The sequence below is a fragment of the Schistocerca gregaria genome, chromosome 3 (assembly GCF_023897955.1).
Source record: "Schistocerca gregaria isolate iqSchGreg1 chromosome 3, iqSchGreg1.2, whole genome shotgun sequence".
NCBI lineage: Eukaryota > Metazoa > Arthropoda > Insecta > Orthoptera > Acrididae > Schistocerca > Schistocerca gregaria.
This window is the reverse complement of record NC_064922.1, coordinates 266058312-266080276: the sequence shown is the minus strand read 5'-3', so window position 1 is coordinate 266080276 and position 21965 is coordinate 266058312. Positions and strand designations below refer to the sequence as shown.

The 21965-nt window shown below is 43.5% G+C and overlaps 1 protein-coding gene across 1 annotated transcript in view; it reads left to right on the top strand.

Annotated features, from left to right (window-relative positions):
• The window catches only part of LOC126355337 (uncharacterized), a 475493-nt gene that overhangs the window by 355781 nt on the left and 97747 nt on the right, over window positions 1-21965 (top strand). Inside the window, exon 8 of the mRNA XM_050005632.1 lies at window positions 13200-13507. Within this exon, the coding sequence (XP_049861589.1) occupies window positions 13200-13507 (308 nt within the window). The remainder of the gene's footprint in view (window positions 1-13199; window positions 13508-21965) is intronic.

Below are 21965 nucleotides of genomic sequence, written 5' to 3'. Positions count from 1 at the left end.
AACCGGAAACGAAACGGCAGTCGGTGGAGTGGCGCCACAACAACCTCTCCTCCGAAGAAAAAGTTCAAAGTCGCACTCTTAGCCCTTATAGTCATGGCGAAGATCTTCTTGGACTCTGAAGGGGTTATTCTGTTTGATGTCCTCCCTCATGATGCAACGATTAACTCGAAAATGTGTTGTGCTACTGTCAGGAAATTGAAGAAACGTCTACAGCGCGCTCGTCGCCACAAAAATGGAAACTAACTTCTCCTTCTCCATGACAACGCCTCACACATGTCTGAGTATTTGAGTGAAACTCAAGAAACGTCACTGGATTATTCTTCCTCATACATCCTACAGGGCGGATTTCCTCTTTCCAACTTCCATCTGTTTGGTTCAATGAAGTGTTCACTCCTTGAGGAACAGTACGTGGATGATGAGGAGGTTACTGATCTAGCAAAACTTTGGCTCAGACGACGACAAGTGGGTATGTGCTATCCGGGCATACAAGCCCTCTCAGTAAAGGTAGTTTAAACGTTGTTACACTGCACGGAGATTATGTTGGAAAATAGTTGTTTGTAACCAGAAGACTGGGCAATAATGTGATGTATTGGAATAATCAATAAAACCAACCTGCTTTCAGAAAACACGTGTTTTGCGTTAATTATTGGCTTATGAGAAGCCGCTCGACCATGACATCCATGTTTTCTCACCTCCTACCTAATTGTCATAATACTTGCAGTAGATCCTGATGCGGTTTGGTATTCCTGTGTGATGGTCTGGATAGATGTCTGCCTATTACACATTACAACCCTCCTGAACTGTCGGCGGTCTCTGTCAGTCAACAGACGAGGTCGGCCTGTGCACTTTTGTGCTGTACGTGTCCCTTCACGTTTCCACTTCACTATCACGTCAGAAACAGTGGACCTGTGGATGTTTAGGAGTGTGGAAATCTCGCATACAGACGCATGACGCAAGTGACATCCAATCACCTGACCACGTACGAATTCCGTGAGTTCCGCGTAGCGCCCCATTTTCCTCTCTCACGATGTCTGATGATTACTGAGGTCGCTGATATGTAGTACGTGGCAGTAGGTATCAGCATAATGCACCTGATGTGAAAAACGTAAGTTTTTGGGGTGTTCGGATACTTTTGATCACATAGTGTACCTGTGCTCTATTCCTTCTTGAAATGTTTACTGTCCTTGACATATCCTTTTTGTCATTTATATATACACACATTGACATTTTCTCATTACCTCACACTGTACTTCTAGTTATTTCATCTACCCTGTATCTATATGCATCGCTGTACTTAGCAGATATTAATTTTGATGTGATTTTGGGCGGTAGGAAGCTCAAGATCACACAGAAAATTAATTTTTTTTACATGGAATGACTTGGAAGAGCAGTTGAACGGAATGGACAGTGTCTTGAAACGATGATACAAGATGAACATCAACAAAAGCAAAACGAGGATAACGGAATGTAGTCAAATTAAGTCGGGTGATGCTGACGGAATTAGATTAGGAGATGAGACATTTAAAGTAGTAGAGGAGTTTAGCTATTTGGGGAGAAAAATAACTGATGATGGTTGAAGTAGAGATGATATAAAATGTTGACTGGCAATGGGAAGGAAATCGTGTCTGAAGAAGAGAAATTTGTTAACATCGAGTATAGATTTAAGTGTCAGGAAGTCGTTTCTGAAAGTATTTGTATGGATTGTAGCCTTGTATGGAAGTGAAACGTGTACGATAAATAGTTTAGACAAGAAGAGAACAGAAGGTTTCGAAATGTGGTGCTACAGAAGATTGCCGAAGATTATGCGGGTAGATGACGTAACTAGTGAGGAGGTATTGAATGGAATTGGAGAAAAGAGAAATTTGTGGCGCATCTTGACTAGAAGAAGGGATCGATTGGTAGGGCATATTCTGAGGCATCAAGGGATCACCAGTTTAGTATTGGAGGGCAACGTGGAGGGTACAAATCGTAGAGGGAGACCAAGAAATGAATACACTAAGCAGATTCAGAAGGATGTAGGTTGCAGTAGGTACTTGGAGATGAAGAAGCTTGCACAGGATAGAGTAGTATGGAGAGCTGTATCAAACCAATCTCAGGACCGAAGACCACAACATCAACGTTGTAAATACGTGTCGAAAAAAGAAAACTATACCACTGTTTCAGTTTCAGATGTCATATCTGTCAGGGAAGTCTTTTATTGTCTTCATACTCCTATAATTGTGTGTATTAGTGATAAATTGTAGATCTCTCTCCTTCCTATTATCCTTTTTGTACGATAAACATATTTTCAGCAAGGATGGACAGAAAATGCCACGTTCGTCGATAGATGCATGACGGAACGATTATTATTACTAAATGGGAGTATGCGTTGGACGCAGGTAAGCGGAACATTTGGATTACGGGTACAGATATTCAAATATTCATGTATGAACAGATAGCTACTGGCAAAACAATGCAAGCGAAATATATGAAACGCTTTGTTAGAGAGCATCAAAAGCCGATACCTTTGCATAGAATGCGGCAGAATATTGGGATCATTAATTAAGACTTGTTCAGGGATTTCCATAACAACCAAAATATTACGTTGATCACTGAATCCCAGTGGACCGACTGCCAGCTATTATATTCGACCTGCGCTTGAGGAATTACCAAATCTACACACCACGTGTTTTAACAGGCTTAAATTTTTTAGTGGTTTAAGTACGCACACGTGTTGTAATCATAGTAGTTGTGAATATAATGTTTTCCTGTCTACTGATGTTTAATGGCTCTTCAAGAAAGAGTTGATATAGACAGACCTGTTATCCAGGTTTTGCAATGACGTGTGAAGAAAAAAAGAAAATAAAGAAAATATAAAAATAAAAACTTACAGTACAAATCACAATTTATTTTCGTTCTGCTGGAGGTAACCAGATCCGGTTATAATAACCTTCATTAGATCAAATTGCATATTTACGCTGTGTAACACTTTAATGTATCCGTAACCGATTGCTATTATCCGTTCATCATTACACCATGTATTCTTCCGCGTTTGCTTGTATCTCACTGGTTTTCGTTTCAAGGAGCGGAAGCTAAACTGTATCCATTACAGCTACGTACGATCGTAAGAATACGTTTTATGCTTTGTTATACGCACATAGGCTGAGCGATAATGCAGAACAACAGCTGTACGGCGCATTTTACTTGGACGTCACTGGCCAGCCATCTGGTTCAACTAACCGGCAATGATGTGAACAGTTGCAGAGAAACAATATAGCTTCGAATGTCATTTAATTTTTAAAGCGAGTGAAATAATACTCGGCAAGACTCCAGCATTACCACACGCTTCTTAGGTGACTAGACGGCAAGCGAAAAGTGATTTCGTTCTCACTTAACATGGTATTCTAATTGCAAACAAGTGTGAAAAAAATTCCTGACTTAAAAATAGGGTAATTTCCTTGAGCGACCTAAGTGTGATGCAAATGCGTAACGTAGAAATTTCACCGTATTGGTGAATACTGCAGTCAATGAAGGCGTTAATTACAGCCAGTCGTCCCTCTTAGCTACTTCCTTATCCGAATCCGAAACACTCATTTCAGTTGTGCAACTGTCATCTTCCACGTTGATAAAGAGTCGACGAACAACAGAAACCACGAAGACACTCAGGCGCCCCATTTTCTCCTCTTCTTTTGTGATGAGCCGTTCTATATTCCGCCAGCGTTCGGTTGTAACATGTGAAAAGGCTGCGTGCGTTAGTTCCAGTACGTCTGGCTAATGAAGTCTTATTTCTCCCTACGAATCCCTTAACTTGGCTTCAGGTCAGTTCTGCTGGGATCATGTTGTACTGGTACAATGGCAAATGTAAAATAGTGGTATTTGTTGGTGTGTTCGATACTGTGAAAACAATTTTTTGTGTTTCTACGACACTTTATCACTCTGGTTCGTTTGAAACAGCATCTTTAGTGTAAAATATTGGACATAGTCCGAATAAACAGTACTTGGTTTGTTACTTGTGTCCTAAAAAGTTAAATTCATATGTTTCTTTTTTTTAAACAACCTTTAGTAACAATCTTTCACAAAATATCGATGATTAAGAATTTATATTTGAAACGGAAACAGGAATATCGCGTGCAGTACATAATTACAAACAAGACGTGCATAATTTATAAAAAAGGTAATACATTTTACAATAACGAGGTGTAGGTATTTCAAATTGAAGGAGGGAAAAAAAAGGAACAAGAATGCCTAAGGCGAGGCTCAAACCAGCGATCCATGAAATGCAACCGCATGCCTAATACGCTACCGATTACGCTAAATGTCCAACGCGTATGCACATTCTAACGTATCAAATACAGTACCTCGAAAAACTTCAAAGCCAAATTTTTTCTGTAAATTTAGGACAAACACTAGGAACAACCTATTTATCGGTACTTTGAAACCGTGGTCCACTCGCGTGTTTCAATTCGGAGCAGGTAGCAGCCTCAGCTATTTTCATACTGCGTATTAACAACGGGACAATCAGAGTACAACAGTACAGGCACTGTGACTGTACATGATTTTGCAAATACACAAGTCAAAAGAAGGTTCGCATCACCTAAGTTCCGAGAGTTTCGAAACCTGTACAGAAAATTGGAATAGCAACATAAACATCATTTCCGCAATTTTTGTTGCTCATAAAAACCACACATTGCATGTTGTACCACCATACATCGAGACCTTCAGAGGTGGTGGTCCAGATTGCTGTACACACCGGTACCGCTAATACCCAGTATTGATGACTGCCTGCATTTGTCGTGGCAGACTATCCACAAGTTCTTCAAGGCACTATTGGTCCAGGCTGACCCACTCCTCGACGGCGATGCGGCGTAAATCCCTCAGAGTGGTTGATGGTTCATGACGGAAGAACACGCTGGCCACTCTAGTCGAGCGATGTCGTTATCCTGAAGGGAGTCATTCACAAGATGTGCACGATGGGGGCCCGAAGTGACGTCCATGAAGACGAATGCCTCGCGAATATGCTGCCGATATGGTTGCACTATCGGTCGGAGGATCGCATTCACGTATTGTACAGCCGTTACGGCACCTTCCATCACCAAAAGCGGCGTACGTCGGCCTCACATAGTGCCACCCCAAAACAGCAGGGAACCTCCACCTTGCTCACTCGCTGGACACTATGTTCAAGGCGTTCAGCCTGACGCGGTTGCCTCCAAACACGTCCCCGACGATTGTGTGGTTGAAGGCACACTCATCGGTGAAGAGAACGTGATGCCAATCCTGAGTACTCCATTCGGCATGTTGTTGGGCCAATTTCTACAGCGCTGCATGGTGTCGTGGTTGCAAAGATGGACCTCGCCATGGACGTCGGGTGTTAAGTTGGGTATCATGCAGCCTATTGCGCACAGTTTGAGTCGTAACCCGACCTCCTGTGATTGCTCGAAAACCGTTATTCAACATGGTGGCGTTGCTGTCAGGATTCTTCCGAGCCAAAATGTATGTAGTGGTCATCCACTGCAATAACAGCCCTTGGGCCGCCTGAGTGAATATGTTCCTGTCTCTCTGTATCACCTCAGCATGACTTTGCTTCACTCCAAGACGCCTAGACACTTCCCTTGTTGAGAGCCCTTCCTGGGACAAAGTAACAATGGGGCCGCAATGGAACCGCAATGTTGACCGCCTGGGCATCGTTGAACTATAGACAACACGAGACGTGTACCTCCCTCCTGGTCTAATGACTGGAACTGATCGGCTGGCGGATCCCTTCATCTAATAGGCGCTGCACATGCATGGTTGCTTACATCTGTGGGTGGGTCTAGTGACATCTCTGAACTGTCAATGGGATTGTGTCTGTGATACAATATCCACAGTCAACGTCTGTCTTTAGGAGTTCTGGGAACCGTGGTGACGCAAAACCGTTTTTGATGTGTGTAGAAGTTACATCGCTTAAGCATGATTAAGATAAACGTTGACGGCTGTTAATTCATTTAAATATATCTTAACGTTTCATTTAACATAACTTAGTAATAAGATATCTTACACATAAATGCTACCTACTTCGAAGAGCTTAACAACAACAGCGTACCTCTTCTACGGCTTCTGGTCAATGATTGCGTTTGTGTTTGTTTACATCAGGTTTATTCTTATGATGAATAGAGTGTAACAGTAATACCGAGCTAAATTTTCTTTCTGCTGGAGGTAACCGGATCCGATTATAATAACAATCATTACACCAAGATTGCAGTCTTACGCCGTGTAACACTTTAAGATATCGATAACCAATTGCTAACAACAGTACCGAGCTAAATAATTTTTATGCACTCTTACTGCTTCGCACTAGCAAGTTTATTGGCTACTTTCCGATTTTATAGCGTCCTTATCCATCAATTTTATAGTTATACTTCTCCTTCTCTATTCATTGATTGTCAGAAAGGTCGGTCACAGAATATAAAATTTTTGAACTCTGCAGTAGTTTTATTATTCACATTACTTTTTTTAATTTCGTATATTCTGTTACAAACAGTTAGGGTCCTACGTCCTTGAGATTGTCGCGTAATTAAAAAAAACACATAGAGAATCAAGACATCTTTATCATTTAAGAATGGCAAGTGTGTTCTTCGCAGCTATTTTAAATTATGGTTCTTATAACAACCTGAAATCCTTTGTTCAGATCCCAAAAGACTTTGTTATTGTGCACATAGTAATACTGTTGCACATCTCACCATTTTTTTGTACGCAAATCGTTTAGTTTCGCAATTGTTTCTCCATTTATTACCGATTTTCAACTTATTGTTTAAAATAATTACCCTCGAACATTTAGTGGTAACTTACGACTTTACCATATTTAAGCGTCCTCTTCGTTGTTGATCTGAAAATAACTGTTCAAATAATTTCTTCTTTTGTTCTGGTCAAATTTCATTAGCAGACGCATTACTTTCTCCGTTCCTTCCTTGTTATGATAGATCTTTTTTTCCATAAAATTATAAGGCGTAAAGCAACAATTCCCACCATTACAACGACAGAAAGATTAGGGTTTAACATCGTTTCAGCAACGAGCTCATTAAAGACTGAGCACAAACTAAGATACTGCAGGGAGTGGAAAACTTACTGAGAGTGTCGTTTTCCAAGGATACATCGCACAGTTTTCTTTAAATGAATTAATGTAACTGAAGAAAACCTGAATCAGAATGAAACGGAGTACGTTTGAAAGCCACTCTTAGTCCATCTGACTACAGTGTCTTGAACAGTACGAAACGTCTACATCTACATCCATACTCCGCAAGCCGCCTGGCGGTTTGTGGTGGAGGGTACCGTGACTACCTCTATCGGTTCTCCCTTCTAGTCCAGTCTCGTATTGTGCGTGGAAAGAACGATTGTCGGTATGCCTCTTTGTGGGCTCTAATCTCTCTGATTTTATCCTCATGGTCTCTTCGCTAGATATACGTAGGAGGGAGCAATATGTTGCTTGACTCCTCGGTGAAAGTATGTTCTCGAAACTTCAACAAAAGCCCGTACCGAGCTACTGAGCGGGTCTCTTGCACAGTATTCCACTGGAGTTTAATTATCATCTCGGTAACGCTTTCGCGATTTCTAAATGACCCTGTAATGAAGCGCGCTGCTCTCCGTTGGATCTTCTCTATCTCTTCTATCAATCCTCTCTGGTACGGATCCGACACTGCTGAGCAGTATTCAAGCAGAGGGCGAACAACCGTACTGTAACCTACTTCCTTTGTTTTCGGATTGCATTTCCTTAGGATTCTTCCCATGAACCTCAGTCCGGCATCTGCTTTACCGACGATCAACTTTATATGATCATTCCATTTTAAATCACTCCTAATGCGTACTCCCAGATAATTTATGGAATTAACTGCTTACAGTTGCTGACCTGCTATACTGTAGCTAAATGATACGTAATCTTTCTTTATGTGTATTCGCAGCACATTACCTTGTCTACATTGAGATTCAATTGCCATTCCCTGCACCATGCATCAATTCGCTGCAGATCCAATCACACAATTGGTCTGATAGTCCATATGCTCTTACTTTCTTCATTAAACGACTGTGAGGAACTGTATCGAACGCCTTGCGGAAGTCAAGAAACACGGCATCTACCTGTGAACCCGTGTATATGGCCCTCTGAGTCTCGTGGACGAATAGCGCGAGCTGGGTTTCACACGATCGTCTTTTTCGAAACCCTTGCTAATTCATACAGAGTAGATTTCTAGTCTCCAGAAAAGTCATTATACTCGAACCTAATACGTGTTTCAAAATTCTACAACTGATCGACGTTAAACATATAGGTCTATAGTCCTGCACATGTGTTGGACGTCCATTCTAGAAAACGGGGATGACCTGTGCCCTTTTCCAATCCTTTGGAACGCTCCACTCTTCTAGAGACGTACGGTACACTACTGCAAGAAGGGGGGCAAGTTCCTTCACGTACTCTGTGTAAAATCGAACTGGTATCCCATCAGGTCCAGAGGCCTTTCCTCTTTTGAGCGATTTTAATTGTTTCTCTATACCTCTGTCGTCTATTTTGATATGTATCATTTTGTCATCTGTGCGACAATCTAGAGAAGGAACTACTGTGCAGTCTTCCTCTGTGAAACAGCTTTGGAAAAAGACATTTAGTATTTCGGCCTTTTGTCTGTCATTCTCTGTTTCAGTACCATTTTGGTCACCGAATGTCTGGACACTTTGTTTTGATCCACCTACCGCTTTGACACAAGACTAAAATTTCTTAGGATTTTCTGCCAAGTCACTGCATAGAACTTTACTTTCGAATTCATTGAATACCTCTCGCATAGCACTCCACATACTAAATTTCATTTCGTGTAATTTTCGTTTGTCTGCAAGGCTTTGTATATGTTTATGTTTGCTCTGAAGTTCCCATAGCTTCCGCAGCAGTTTTCTAACTCGGTTGTTGTACCACGGTGGGTCATTTCCATCTCTTACGATCTTGCTTGGCACATACTCATCTAACGCATATTGTATGATGGTTTTGAACTTTGTCCACTTATTCTCAACACTATCTGTACATGAGACAAGACTTTTGTGTTCGCCGTCAGGTAGTCTGAAATCTGCTTTTTGTCACTTTTGCTAAACAGAAAAATCTTCCTACCTTTTTTAATATTTCTATTTACGGCTGAAATCATCGATGCAGTAACCGCTTTGTGATCGCTGATTCCCTGTTCTGCTTTAACTGTTTCAAATATTTCGGGTCTGTTTGTCTCCAGAAGGTCTAATATGTTATCGCCACGAGTCGGTTCTCTGTTTAACTGCTCAAGGTAGTTTCCAGATAAAGCAATTAAAAAAATTTCACTGGATTCTTTGTCACTGCCACCCGTTATGAACGTTTGAGTCTCCCAGCCTATATCCGGCAAATTAAAATCTCCACCCAGAACTATAACATAGTTGGGAAATCTACTCGAAATATTTTCGAAATTATCCTTCAGATGCTCAGTCATAACAGCTGCTGAGCCAGGGGGTCTATAGAGACATCCAATTACCATGTCTGAGCCTGCTTTAACAGTGAACTTCACCAAATTATTTCACATTTAGGATCTCCGTCAATTTCCTTCTATACTATTGCACTTCTTATAGCTATAAACACGCCTCACCCTTCACTGTCCAGCCTGTCTCTGCGGTATCCATTCCGATCTGAATTTAGAATTTCATTACTGCTTACATCTGGTTTCTGCCAACTTTCTGTCCCTAGTACTATGTGGGCATTGTGACTGTTTATTAATGAGAGCAGTTCTGGGACCTTTCTACGGACGCTCCTGCAGTTTATTATTAGCACATTAATATTATTATTTCCTGTTGCATTTTGCCTACTCCTAACTTGCCGCGTCTCAGGAGGCGTCTTGTCGGGCCTAGGGAGGGAATTCTCTAACCTACAAAGCCCACATATGCACTCCACACGTCAACCGCCTGTATGAACTGAGGATGACCTCTGAACCCACACTGCAGGAGTCATTGGTGCCGATATAAGCAATAATTTGCAGTCGGGTGCACCCTGTGCTCTCTATCGCAGAGCTTCCTCCACATCTCGGATGAGACCCCCCCCCCCCCCCCCCCCCCGGCAAGCACACTGAGTGAACACTGGCCTTTTTCCCGTCCTTTCCTCTATTTCCCGAAGGGGCTCCATCATTGGAGCTCCCAATAACTAATAAACCCCTCCCCCCGTGTGCCTGCTCGGACCTTGCTGAAGGAGCAGCCACATGTCCTCTCACAGGCAGAGCGGGCGATGCCACACGGCCAGCCTCCACATTGACCCTCCGCCTCGTGCGCCGCGAACGCCGCTGAACCCGCCACTCCCCTTGGGGAGAGGGTGGCCCAACCGCGCCCGGTACCCGCGAAGATGTCTCGACAGCAGGGACCGTGGGCGAAGCATGTAACATCGGGGGTGTACCATGCGACGCACCAGGCTCCCCATTGCCGCTACACTCTGAGGCAGCAGCCTGAAGACGGCTGACGGCGGCCATCGACGCGTTCAGCTGTTCGGGAACAGTGGCCAGACCACTGCCCGTACAACAGTTGCAACAAGTTTTCCAATATTCCAAAGATACTAGATGCTCGCATAGTCTATCGAGTCGGGCGAAGGGGTCGTAGACCTACTTGGTCATTGGCGCTCTCGCAGCGTATGCTTCTGAAAAGTCGCATCCTTTTGTTCGATTCCCTTACGGTGTTTATTATGTCCTTCGCTAAAGCCATAATATCCCTCATAGACGTCTAAACTGTGAGCAGTGCAGTGCAAATAACGTGCTTTTGGTTGTATATCCAAAATTAACTTTTTTTTAGTCCTTTGAACTTACCTCTCATATTCGAGGCACCATCATAGCACTGTCCTCTTAAGTTATCCATTGATAAATCAAGACGAGCACAAACGTCATTTAAAATACTAAACAGGGTTCGTGATTCGTGTTGTGGGTCTCATATAAGCCAATAAAGTGTTCATTGATGATTAAGGAATCATCGTCAGTACAAATACAAAATGACACTTGTTCATGAATCGAAGAATCATTTGTTTCGTCGCCCATAGTAAAAAAATGTTCAGTCTTCTTGACTACAGCAAATACCTATCGCAACACACACTTTCCTAGTAGATCAATGATATCGTTTTGAATATCGTGGGACGTTCACTTATACCCCGAACGCCGTGACCAATCTCTAAACTCAGGTATGTCATTATTTAGGAGTTCCAACAACTAAAAAAAAAATGAGTTTACGTCTTCGTGCTCTCTCATTGCTGGTCCTTGTCGGAATAGATATTGCACCGTAGTAAAAATTGTCTCAAAAGCTAAACGGCCTTTCTTCATATCACTATCTAACTGTTCATTCAATTGGGAATCCCACACTTCGGTTAGTGATAGAATTTAGTTTCAGAACACCTTCTTTATGCGTAAACGTATTTTCATGAAGACGGAATTTTTTCAAAGCCTTTTTACTGTTAGAAAACTCTACATTAGTAAATACATCTTTTTTTGATGAACATTGTAATGGTTTTTTAGCATCTGCTCCTTTGTAGGTTTTGCAAAAAACTTTTTCGGAAGATTCTTCACGATCTACGCATGTATATTTGATCAATCGAGACTTCTGAAATGATCCTCTCTTACCGAATTGTCAAGGTTTCAGCAGTGAATGGTTCTCGCCTGAAGACGATGAAGCAATTGACTAGACAATAATTGTTGGAGGTTGACTTGTGGTATAGTTAATATCAACTTGCAAGCGCGCCTTTTTGGTAACAAATTTATCTATTGCAAACTTAATTCACAGTACACTAAGCAACTAAAGTATATGAATAGAATATAGTCATATAAAATAGTCCACTAGTCACTAAAGCATGCACTGAACGAACTATCCACACTGTATGAGTGCGACATCAGGGTGGGCTTTATATAGCCTTGGCCTCGTAATGTCTTGAAGCGTCAAGGCGATGCGAAGCAGAGGGTTCCAGGCGCTTCTGCTGCAGTCCTTTCGATGTCGCCTTAGCCGCAGCGCTGGCCCACCTGCGCCAGACATTACTCGAAGGTTCGCGCACCTGGACAAATTCTAAGTTTGCACGCAGCACCGTAACACTATGGTTCACACCACTCTTTTCACTTAGCCTGCTTACTACTATAATAATTATTTGTTTTAACTCATTACTGAATGTATTTTAAAAGGTAGCTATTCCCGTGGGGAGGGTGTCCACTGGGGGCCGAACCGCACAATAGCCCTGGGTTCTTTGTGGGGTGGCGGTGGGGTGAGTGGACTGCTGTAGCCTGTTGTGTGGTTGTGAACCACTGAGGGCTACGGCGGGGACGAAGCCTCTCCTCTCTAGGTCACCAGTTCCATACAATACAATACAGCTACAGTGAAAAAGTTCATTCTTATTTTAGCAGAATTTATCACTGAAAATGACAGGACGATTTAATTACCAAGGCCACGAATATGTTTTATAAATACTTGACTAAAATAATTATGGAAAACGTGACTCTGATTAAATTAAACTGTTGTTGTTGTTGTGGTCATCAGTCCTAAGACTGGTTTGATGCAGTTCTCCATCCTACTCTATCCTGTGCAAGCTTCTTCATCTCCCAGTACTTACTGCAACCTACATCCTCCTCAATGTGCTTAATGTATTCATCTCTTGGTCTCCCTATAAGATTTTTACCCTCCACGCTGCCCTCCAATGCTAAATTTGTGATCCCTTGATGCCTCAGAACATGCCCTACCAACCGGTCCCTTCTTCTTGTCAAGTTGTGCCACAAACTCCTCTTCTCCCCTTTTCTACTCAATACCTCATTAGTTACGGGATCCACCCATATAATCCTCAGCATTCTTCTGTAGCACCACATTTCGAAAGCTTCTATTCCCTTCCTGTCCAAACTATTTATCGTCCATGTTTCACTTCCATACATGGCTACACTCCACACAAATACTTTCAGAAACGACTTCCTGACACTTAAGTCTATACTCGATGTGAACAAATAAAAATTAAACTAGCCCCACTAGAATATCTGGCAAATGATTAACTAACATGATTACCGTCCAGAGAAACTCTCATTAAATTAGACTTCATTGCCTTTAAAAGAAGGAACAATACACAGTTCAGCCCTCAACGTGGGATGGTCCGCTAGTTTTTCATGAAACTCTAATACCGAGTAGCGAGGTTGTTCTGCTGACATGCGAATGGAGTTCGAGATTGGGTCGGGTATCGTAGAGAGTACTGTGGCCAGCAGGTGCGAGTTCGTGGTCAACGCGAGCAGCGCGGACAGCGACGAGGTGTGGACTCTGGGCCGCGGTCGCGCGGGCACCGTGCTGAGCCCGCGCCACACGCTGCCGCCCAACACGACGTGCCGCTACCTGTTCGCGGGCCAGCCGCAGGACGTGGTGTGGCTCTACTTCGTGTCCTACTCGCAGCAGCCGCTGCTGTCCGCGCAGCCGCCGCAGCCGCAGCTGCAGCCGCACGGCCCGGCGGCCGCAGCCGCCGCCAGCAACGCCACGGCCGCGCCGCCGCGCTGCTCCACCAGGCTGCGCATCTGGGACGGCGGCGGGGTCGACTGGCTCTCAGGTAGGGCGCAGCCACGCTAATCTTTGTTTACAGTCCATTTCCTCACAAAGACGAACGTACGTTCGCGCTACTATAAACAACTGGTGACAATAAGAGCGACTCGACCGGTGAAGCCTCATTGTTGTTGTGGTCCTGAGTCCAGAGACTGGTTTGATACTACTCTATCCTGTCCAACTTCTTCATCTCCGATTAACTACTGCAACCTAATCCTTCTGTATATGCTTTGTGTATTCATCTCCTGGTCTCCCTGAAACACCCCCGTTTAAATTCCTTCATTGGGTTTTGTGTAATTTACCAAACCCGCCAAACACTTAATTATTATGATTATATGACGGTGTGCTTAATGGATGAAAGGCTATCGATTTTTCTGCTTTGGCTTCGGGGGTATTTCAACCGAGTGCGGAAGTTCTGAGACGGAATAGTTAATGATTGAAAGTTTGTCTATTATTATGAACGACAAAGGTTGAGATGAACAAACTGATATCTACACTCCTGGAAATTGAAATAAGAACACCGCGAATTCATTGTCCCAGGAAGGGGAAACTTTATTGACACATTCCTGGGGTCAGATACATCACATGATCACACTGACAGAACCACAGGCACATAGACACAGGCATCAGAGCATGCACAATGTCGGCACTAGTACAGTGTATATCCACCTTTCGCAGCAATGCAGGCTGCTATTCTGCCATGGAGACGATCGTAGAGATGCTGGATGTAGTCCTGTGGAACGGCTTGCCATGCCATTTCCACCTGCCGCCTCAGTTGGACCAACGTTCGTGCTGGACGTGCAGACCGCGTGAGACGACGCTTCATCCAGTCCCAAACATGCTCAATGGGCGACAGATCCGGAGATCTTGCTGGCCAGGGTAGTTGACTTATACCTTCTAGAGCACGTTGGGTGGCACGGGATACATGCGGACGCGCATTGTCCTGTTGGAACAGCAAGTTCCCTTGCCGGTCTAGGAATGGTAGAACGATGGGTTCGATGACGGTTTCGATGTACCGTGCACTATTCAGTGTCCCCTCGACGATCACCAGAGGTGTACGGCCAGTGTAGCAGATCGCTCCCCACACCAAAATGCCGGGTGTTGGCCCTGTGTGCCTCGGTCGTATGCAGTCCTGATTGTGGCGCTCACCTGCACGGCGCCAAACACTCATACGACCATCATTGGCACCAAGTCAGAAGCGACTCTTATCGCTGAAGACGACACGTCTCCATTCGTCCCTCCATTCACGCCTGTCGCGACACCACTGGAGGCGGGCTGCACGATGTTGGGGCGTGAGCGGAAGACGGCCTAACGGTGTGCGGGACCGTAGCTCAGCTTCATGGAGACGGTTGCGAATGGTCCTCGCCGATACCCCAGGAGCAACAGTGTCCCTAATTTGCTGGGAAGTGTCGGTGCGGTCCCCTACGGCACTGCGTAGGATCCTACGTTCTTGGCGTGCATCCGTGCGTCGCTGCGGTCCGGTCCCAGGTCGACGGGCACGTGCACCTTCCGCCGACCACTGGCAACAACATCGATGTACTGTGGAGACCTCACGCCCCACGTGTTGAGCAATTCGGCGGTACGTCCACCCGGCCTCCCGCATGCCCACTATACGCCCTCGCTCAAAGTCCGTCAACTGCACATACGGTTCACGTCCACGCTGTCGCGGCATGCTACCAGTGTTAAAGACTGCGATGGAGCTCCGTATGCCACGGCAAACTGGCTGACACTGACGGCGGCGGTGCACAAATGCTGGGCAGCTAGCGCCATTCGACGGCCAATACCGCGGTTCCTGGTGTGTCCGCTGTGCCGTGCGTGTGATCATTGCTTGTATAGCCCTCTCTTCTGTCCGGAGCAAGTATGGTGGGTCTGACACACCGGTGTCAATGTGTTCTTTTTTCCATTTCCAGGAGTGTATTTCCAAGTAACACACAATTTCTGAGGCAGTTGCTGCCTTCGCCTTACACGTCTAATTACGGTTATATCTTTTATTGATTGTGGCTTTTAAGTACTTCATCACACGCAATGATGATGGTTAACATTCATAACAATCCTCACTGCAATTCATGGTTGTTGCTGGCCGACGTGGTTGACGCGAAACACGTAATTCGGCACTTGTCACTTTAGGTTTCATATCACTCGCGAATCGGTATCAATGAGGGTCCAACCCACGACGATCAAAGGGACGCGCTCATTTGTCATACTCCGCTGAATCTGCTGCTTATGACTCACTCGACCACCATTCTTGCCCCTCTTTCCAGTACCACTTCTCACTCGACACTCTCCAATGCTACTGCTCACTCGACACTCGTCTCACTGCCTCCTGTAGCGCTAGACAATCGACGTCTGTCTACTATCGACCTAAGTGTCGGATACTAGCATCTATGCTTGTGGGATCACCGATCCCATACATCCCTCTACGATTTTTATCCTCCATGCTACCCTCCAGTACTAAATTGGCGATCCCTTGATGCCCCAGAATGTGTCCTACCAATTGATCCCTTCTTCTAGTCTAATTGTGCTACATGTTCCTCTTCTCCCCAGTTATATTCAGTACCTCCTCATTAGTTACGTGATATACTCATCTAATCTTCAGCGTTCTTCTGCAGCACAGCCTTTCGTAAGCTTATATTCTGTTCTTGTCTTAACTATTTATCGTCCATGTTTCACTTCCATACATGGCTCCACTCCACACAAATACTTTCAGAAAATACTTCCTGACATTTAAATCTATACTCGATGTCAACATATTTCTCTTCTTTAGAAACTCTATCCTTGCCATTGCCAGTCTACATTTTATATCCTCTCTACTTCGACCATCATGTTATTTTGCTCCCCAAATAGCAAAACACATTTTTTACTTTGAGTGTCTCACTTCTTAATCGAATTCCCTCAGCATCACTTCATTTAAGTGATGACTGCGTGTTGTGTGATGTCCTTCGGTTAGTTAAGTTTAAGTAGTTCTAAGTTCTAGGGGACTGATGACCATAGATGTTAAATCCCATAGTGCTTAGCGCCATTTGAACTATTTGAACTTCATTTAATTCGATTGCATTTCATTATCCTCGTTCAGTTTTGTTGATGTTCGTCTCATATCCTCCTTTCAAGGCACTGTCCATTCCGTTCAACTGCTCTTCCAGATCCTCTGCTGTCTCTGACAGAATTACAACGTCGTCCACAGTAGGCAGGAAAAACTTCAATCATTGGAAAAAAAATGGAAAGGATCGTATGGCGTCAGTGGCCGGGAGTTCCCAGACGGGAAGTTCGGCCGCCAAGTGCACGTCTTATTGAGTGCGACGCCACATTGGGCGACTTGCGCGTCGACAATGACGATGAAATGATAATGAGGACAGCACAAACCCAGTCCCTGAAGGCAGAAAATCTCACGCCCCAGCCGAGAATCAAACCCGAGCCCCCGTGCGTGTCATTCCAACGTGCTGACAATTTGTGTGTGTGTGTGTGTGTGTGTGTGTGTGTGTGTGTGTGTGTGTGTGTGTGTGTGTGTGTGTTCGTTGCGTTTGGTCTGGGTGGACTTCACAAGACATCCGTTCAAGTTGATCGTTGATATCTTTACTTTGTTTTTTTTTTTTTTTTTTATTACAATGGGCGAGCGGGAAACAGGTGACTTGACTTGCTGGTTAGTGTTTTATTCTCCTTCCAGACTCCCTTCATTCTTTCCCTGACATTCCTCCCCCTCTTTCCTCTGTCCAGATGATCTTAGTGTTTGGACTTAACTTTTCCTGGAACCCTTTGAATTTTTCAGCCTTCATTCATAATGCCTCTTCATCGCTTTCTGATTGATCCCAATTCCCTCCATGTTCTTTCTTATTTCGTCCATCGATATTGCGGTCGCCTTTAGTTTGATGCCGTAGTTGAAAAAATTCTTTGCAATCTGCATTCGATCGTCCTCAAGATGTCCCCACAAAACTTCATCACCCCTTGCCTACGGTGTCCGTCATCTTCTCCACCCGTTTATACAGATACTCATTTTTCGCTTCCTTCATATAACACTGTTCGTTTTTTGCGATCTCATATTTTTCCTTAAAAAATTTCTCTCTTTCTTCTTTAGTTCTTCCATTACTCTTTTGTTGTTCAGCAACAGTCATTGAGAATGTAAAGTACTTGTAGCTCAGCGATCTATTCTGTACTAATCTGTAGGCTTCTTCCCTTTTTCTGGCTCGTCCTTTGTTTGATGCTTTGACAAAGAATACACCAATCCACTCCCACTTGCCCATTCTGACTCACTCATTCAGCCCAACTCATTGTCATTACCTACTTGTGTCTCTCTGTGTCTATCCACCGACACACAGCTACGGTCTCCTTTGACCTGTACTGTATGCTCTCACAATCATTGTTTCTCTCTTGCTCTCTCTTACTGCTACTATTACATTCATTCATTCACATTGCTCTCCTCTTCGTTGTCATTCTCATAGACTGTCTCTCTCGTTATCACTGGCTCTCATCGACTTCCCCTTTCTCCTTCTCTTTATACTTGTCCTACTGATACTGTCTCCTCCACTCTTTTCCGAGTACTGTTCCGTCTCTGTTAACTATTTCACACTGCAACTGTGTCCCTCTTTTTCTATCACACTACCATTGTCTCCATCGTTTTTTCTATACCAAAACTACCGTCCACTACCTTCCAGTATTTATTCAGTTTCTACCTGTTTCCCACTACCAACATCTTCCTCTCTCTCAGCATTAAAAAGGGCCAATATAGACGCATCCCAAAACGACGCAACTGGTATCCCACTTTTCAGCCTGAGTCTTCTATTAAACAAGAGCACAGTCGTCCTTTTTATAGGACTTTTGTGCTGCTTCCCTTGTTTTCCCTGCCGCAGCAGGTATAAAACTCATATGAAAAGCACTTTACGATAATTTACTTATGCGAAATTGCAATAAATAATTAATTTACGTGCACAAAAATTTCGCATGTCGTTTAGGATTACAACACGGGGTTCCCAGAACCCTTTTGATAATAACGGATACAATTTGCAGCGTATTTCTGTGTGCTTCGTCAATTTATAAACGACATTTTCGCCTCTCACTGCATTTTACGTGCTTAACTGACGTGCGGAAGTAGTGTAATTTTGAACCATTGTATCCCGGAAACGGGTAAAGATATCAAGAAAATTTTCAAGGCAGTTTGAAATTGGGATCTTAAGAATATCTCATAAATATTACGGATTTTCGCTGTTAATAGCCGTTTCGGAATATGCGTCTAGTTTTTGGGATGTTTCTCGATCAACATTTTTGAAAAGGGGAAGATGGTACTTCTACGTAAGTACCTAGAGAACATAACGTTAAAATCTAAGCAATTTGTTGCGCTTATTTATTATTTATATTTCGCCTCACATCGGATTTTACGTGCGTGTATTTTGCGTGTACATGTAAGATAATTTTGAGCCTCTGTATCTGAAAATAGAGATATCAATAAAATTTTCAAGTTTCTTCGAGATAAGGATCTTAGAGGTGTATCTTAAAAAGTTGAGACATTTGCTCTTCGTAGCCGTCTTGGAATCCACGGCTGGACTTTGGTTCGAGGGTGACAACCAATACATAGTAAAAAAAAAAACTTTATGTGGAGTTTTCCATGGAATGACGCATGAACTAATGGTACCTCCTTATGTTCCGTGAAGCTCCCGTAGACCACATCAAATGCAAAAAGAACCGACTGCATTTGTCTAAGCAAGAGGAAGTGTGTAACATTCATACTTCACTCTGTACTGTAGGACAGCGACACTAATACGATCCTTCTCTTGGGGATACAATTGCTCCGAAGCCAAGAGGCTATCCAAAACACTTGACCCTAACTTCCTATCAGCAATGAGTCCCGAAAGATTCCGTTTTTGTGCCACGTTTTGGAACCATATTAGATAGCGCATGCTGTAGCATGCTTACCGATTCCACGTATTTGGTGTTTTCGTAGAACAACATGAGTCTTACTTTTTTACTATCTGTTTTTCAGGCATTATTAGAGCTTCTTATTTATCGTTGAATAACAGTGTTGAATCATCAGACAACGTCAGCATTTCACCTTTAAACTCTGCTTCTTTGGACCTTAAAAGATTCTATCTTATTTCATGATTTCTTCCATATTCTCATTATGTTTCCGGGACGATGTTAATCAAACTGGGTGACAGTCCATCTTTCTCCCTAGTTCTTGTCTTAATGAGCTCTGAAAATTCTCCGTGCAGTTTTACTTTGGAGATGGTTTACATTAACGTTTGCATTATAATTGCCATATTTTTGCGTCTATTCCGAATTCTTCCAAAACAACGAAGGCGTTTGCCAGCCGATCAAGTCATATGCTTTTTTAAAGTCAACAAACACAATTCTGTTAGTTTTACCTCTAATTGATCTTGCCGTGAGGCCGCTTATCAGACAGGATATCAGTTCCCCACTGGAGCTTGGAAGCTGGAAGTTATTATGAGAGAATAAACATATAAATCAAGGAACAGACTGAAGCGGAACGCAACGGTAATGTAAATAAAGGGTGATCGGGGGAGATGTAACCGTGCAAATGCATGCTAGATAAACCAAGAAGTGCTTTGGCAACTATCAAGACATAAGAAAAAATAGAGAGAGCGATTTAATGTTAAGTAAGTGGATACCATTAGAAAACATGCAGCATCAGCTTGGACAAGTGTAGCTAATGTGTAATGCATAGAATACAAAGAATATATTGAACAAATTATGTCGAACTGCTGATGATGTTGATCGGCAGTTTACGCCCAATGAATCCATTCGCGTGGTATGGCATGCTCATGACAGTGCCAGGAGCACATCTCGTCTCTCTGATCCAGTCACATGCTTATCTTGCTTTGAATAAGCGAAAGGCAGTATACTCATGTGCTGGCTCCGCTGCATGTTCCTGAAACGCAAAAAGAGGATTTGTGAGTACACACTACCTGCTCGGCCCAATTTTTTCACTGTTGTTCCTGTCTTGCTAGAAGTAGCTTCTCATCTCATGAAAAGTACCTCTACGTAGCTAGTTACTACTCGCCAAATCCTTCTTCCCCCTTCCTATACTGAAATTTGACTAGTTCCTGTTTTGTATTTTGGTGTTTCTTACTTACAGAAAAAGTGAGTTTTTGGACGGTGCAACAATGCTCTATGCGCGAAGAAGTACCACATGGTCTTTGCACCACCGACGCTAACTTGAACAAAGATGGTCACCAGCAGGTCGTACTAAGATGCTATGACGTCACTGGTGTTCTTTCACGCATTTTTTAAACCAAGATGATGTTCTATTGGTAGATATCTGAAGACATGTCCCCAAATCTAAACCTGTGGATAGTGTTCTTTGAGTAATAATTCTTCTTCTTAGTTGAAAGCGGCCAGCCGTGAACTTGTCATTGTGTCAATCTCTTTGTCTCATAGTAGCATTTGAGCCATAAGCTCTTAATGATTTCTTGGATGTATTTCGATCTCTGTCTTCCCCTTCAGTTTTTACCCTCTGCATCTCCGTCTAGTACCATGGCAGTTATTCCCTGATGTCTTAACACATGTCATGTCAACGTGCCGTTTTGTTGTTAATGTTTTCCGTATGTTCGTTTCTTCCCGATTCTGTGGAGAGCCTCTTCATTCCTAATCTTATCAGTCTAATTTTCAACATTACTCTGTATCACCACATCTCAAACGCTTTAATTCTTTACCTTTCCGGTTTTCTTCACAGTGCGTGATTCATACGGATATTCTCAGATATTTCTTCCTCCTATTGATGGTTGATACTATAAGACATCTCGTGGTCAGGGATGCCTCTCTGCCTCCGCAAATCTGGTTCAGATGGTTCAAATGGCTCTAAGCAATATGGGACTTAACATCTGAGGTCATCAGTTCCCTAGACTTAGAACTACTGGAACCTAACTAACCTAAGGATATTACACACATCAATGCCCGAGGCTCGGTTCGAACCTGCGACCTGAGCAGCAGCGCTGTTCCGGACTGAAGCGCCTAGAACCTTTCGGCTACAGCAGCCGGCTGCTAATCTGATTTCTATGTCCTACTTTCTTCGTCTGTCATATGTTATTTTGCTTCGTAGTTAGCAGAATTTCTTAATTTCTCCTCCTTCGTGGTTCCATAGTTTGATGTTAAGTTTATCACTGACCTCATTCCTGATACTGTCATCTTTCTTCACTACTGTCTCGATCCATATTCTGTAATCTTTCGAAGATTCATTCCCAACGTTCTGAAACTGTACTTCATTGTTACTTAATCATATCACTGATGCCCTGTCACCTGCCGGCCCTGTGGCCGAGCGGTTCTACGCGCTTCAGTCCGGAATCACGCGGCTGCTACGGTCGCAGGTTCGACTCCTCCCTCGGGCATTGATGTGTGTGATGTCCTTTGGTTAGGTAGGTTCAAATAGTTCTAAGTCTATGGGACTGATGACCTCCAACGTTAAGTATCATATTGATTAGAGGCATTTGAGCCATTTT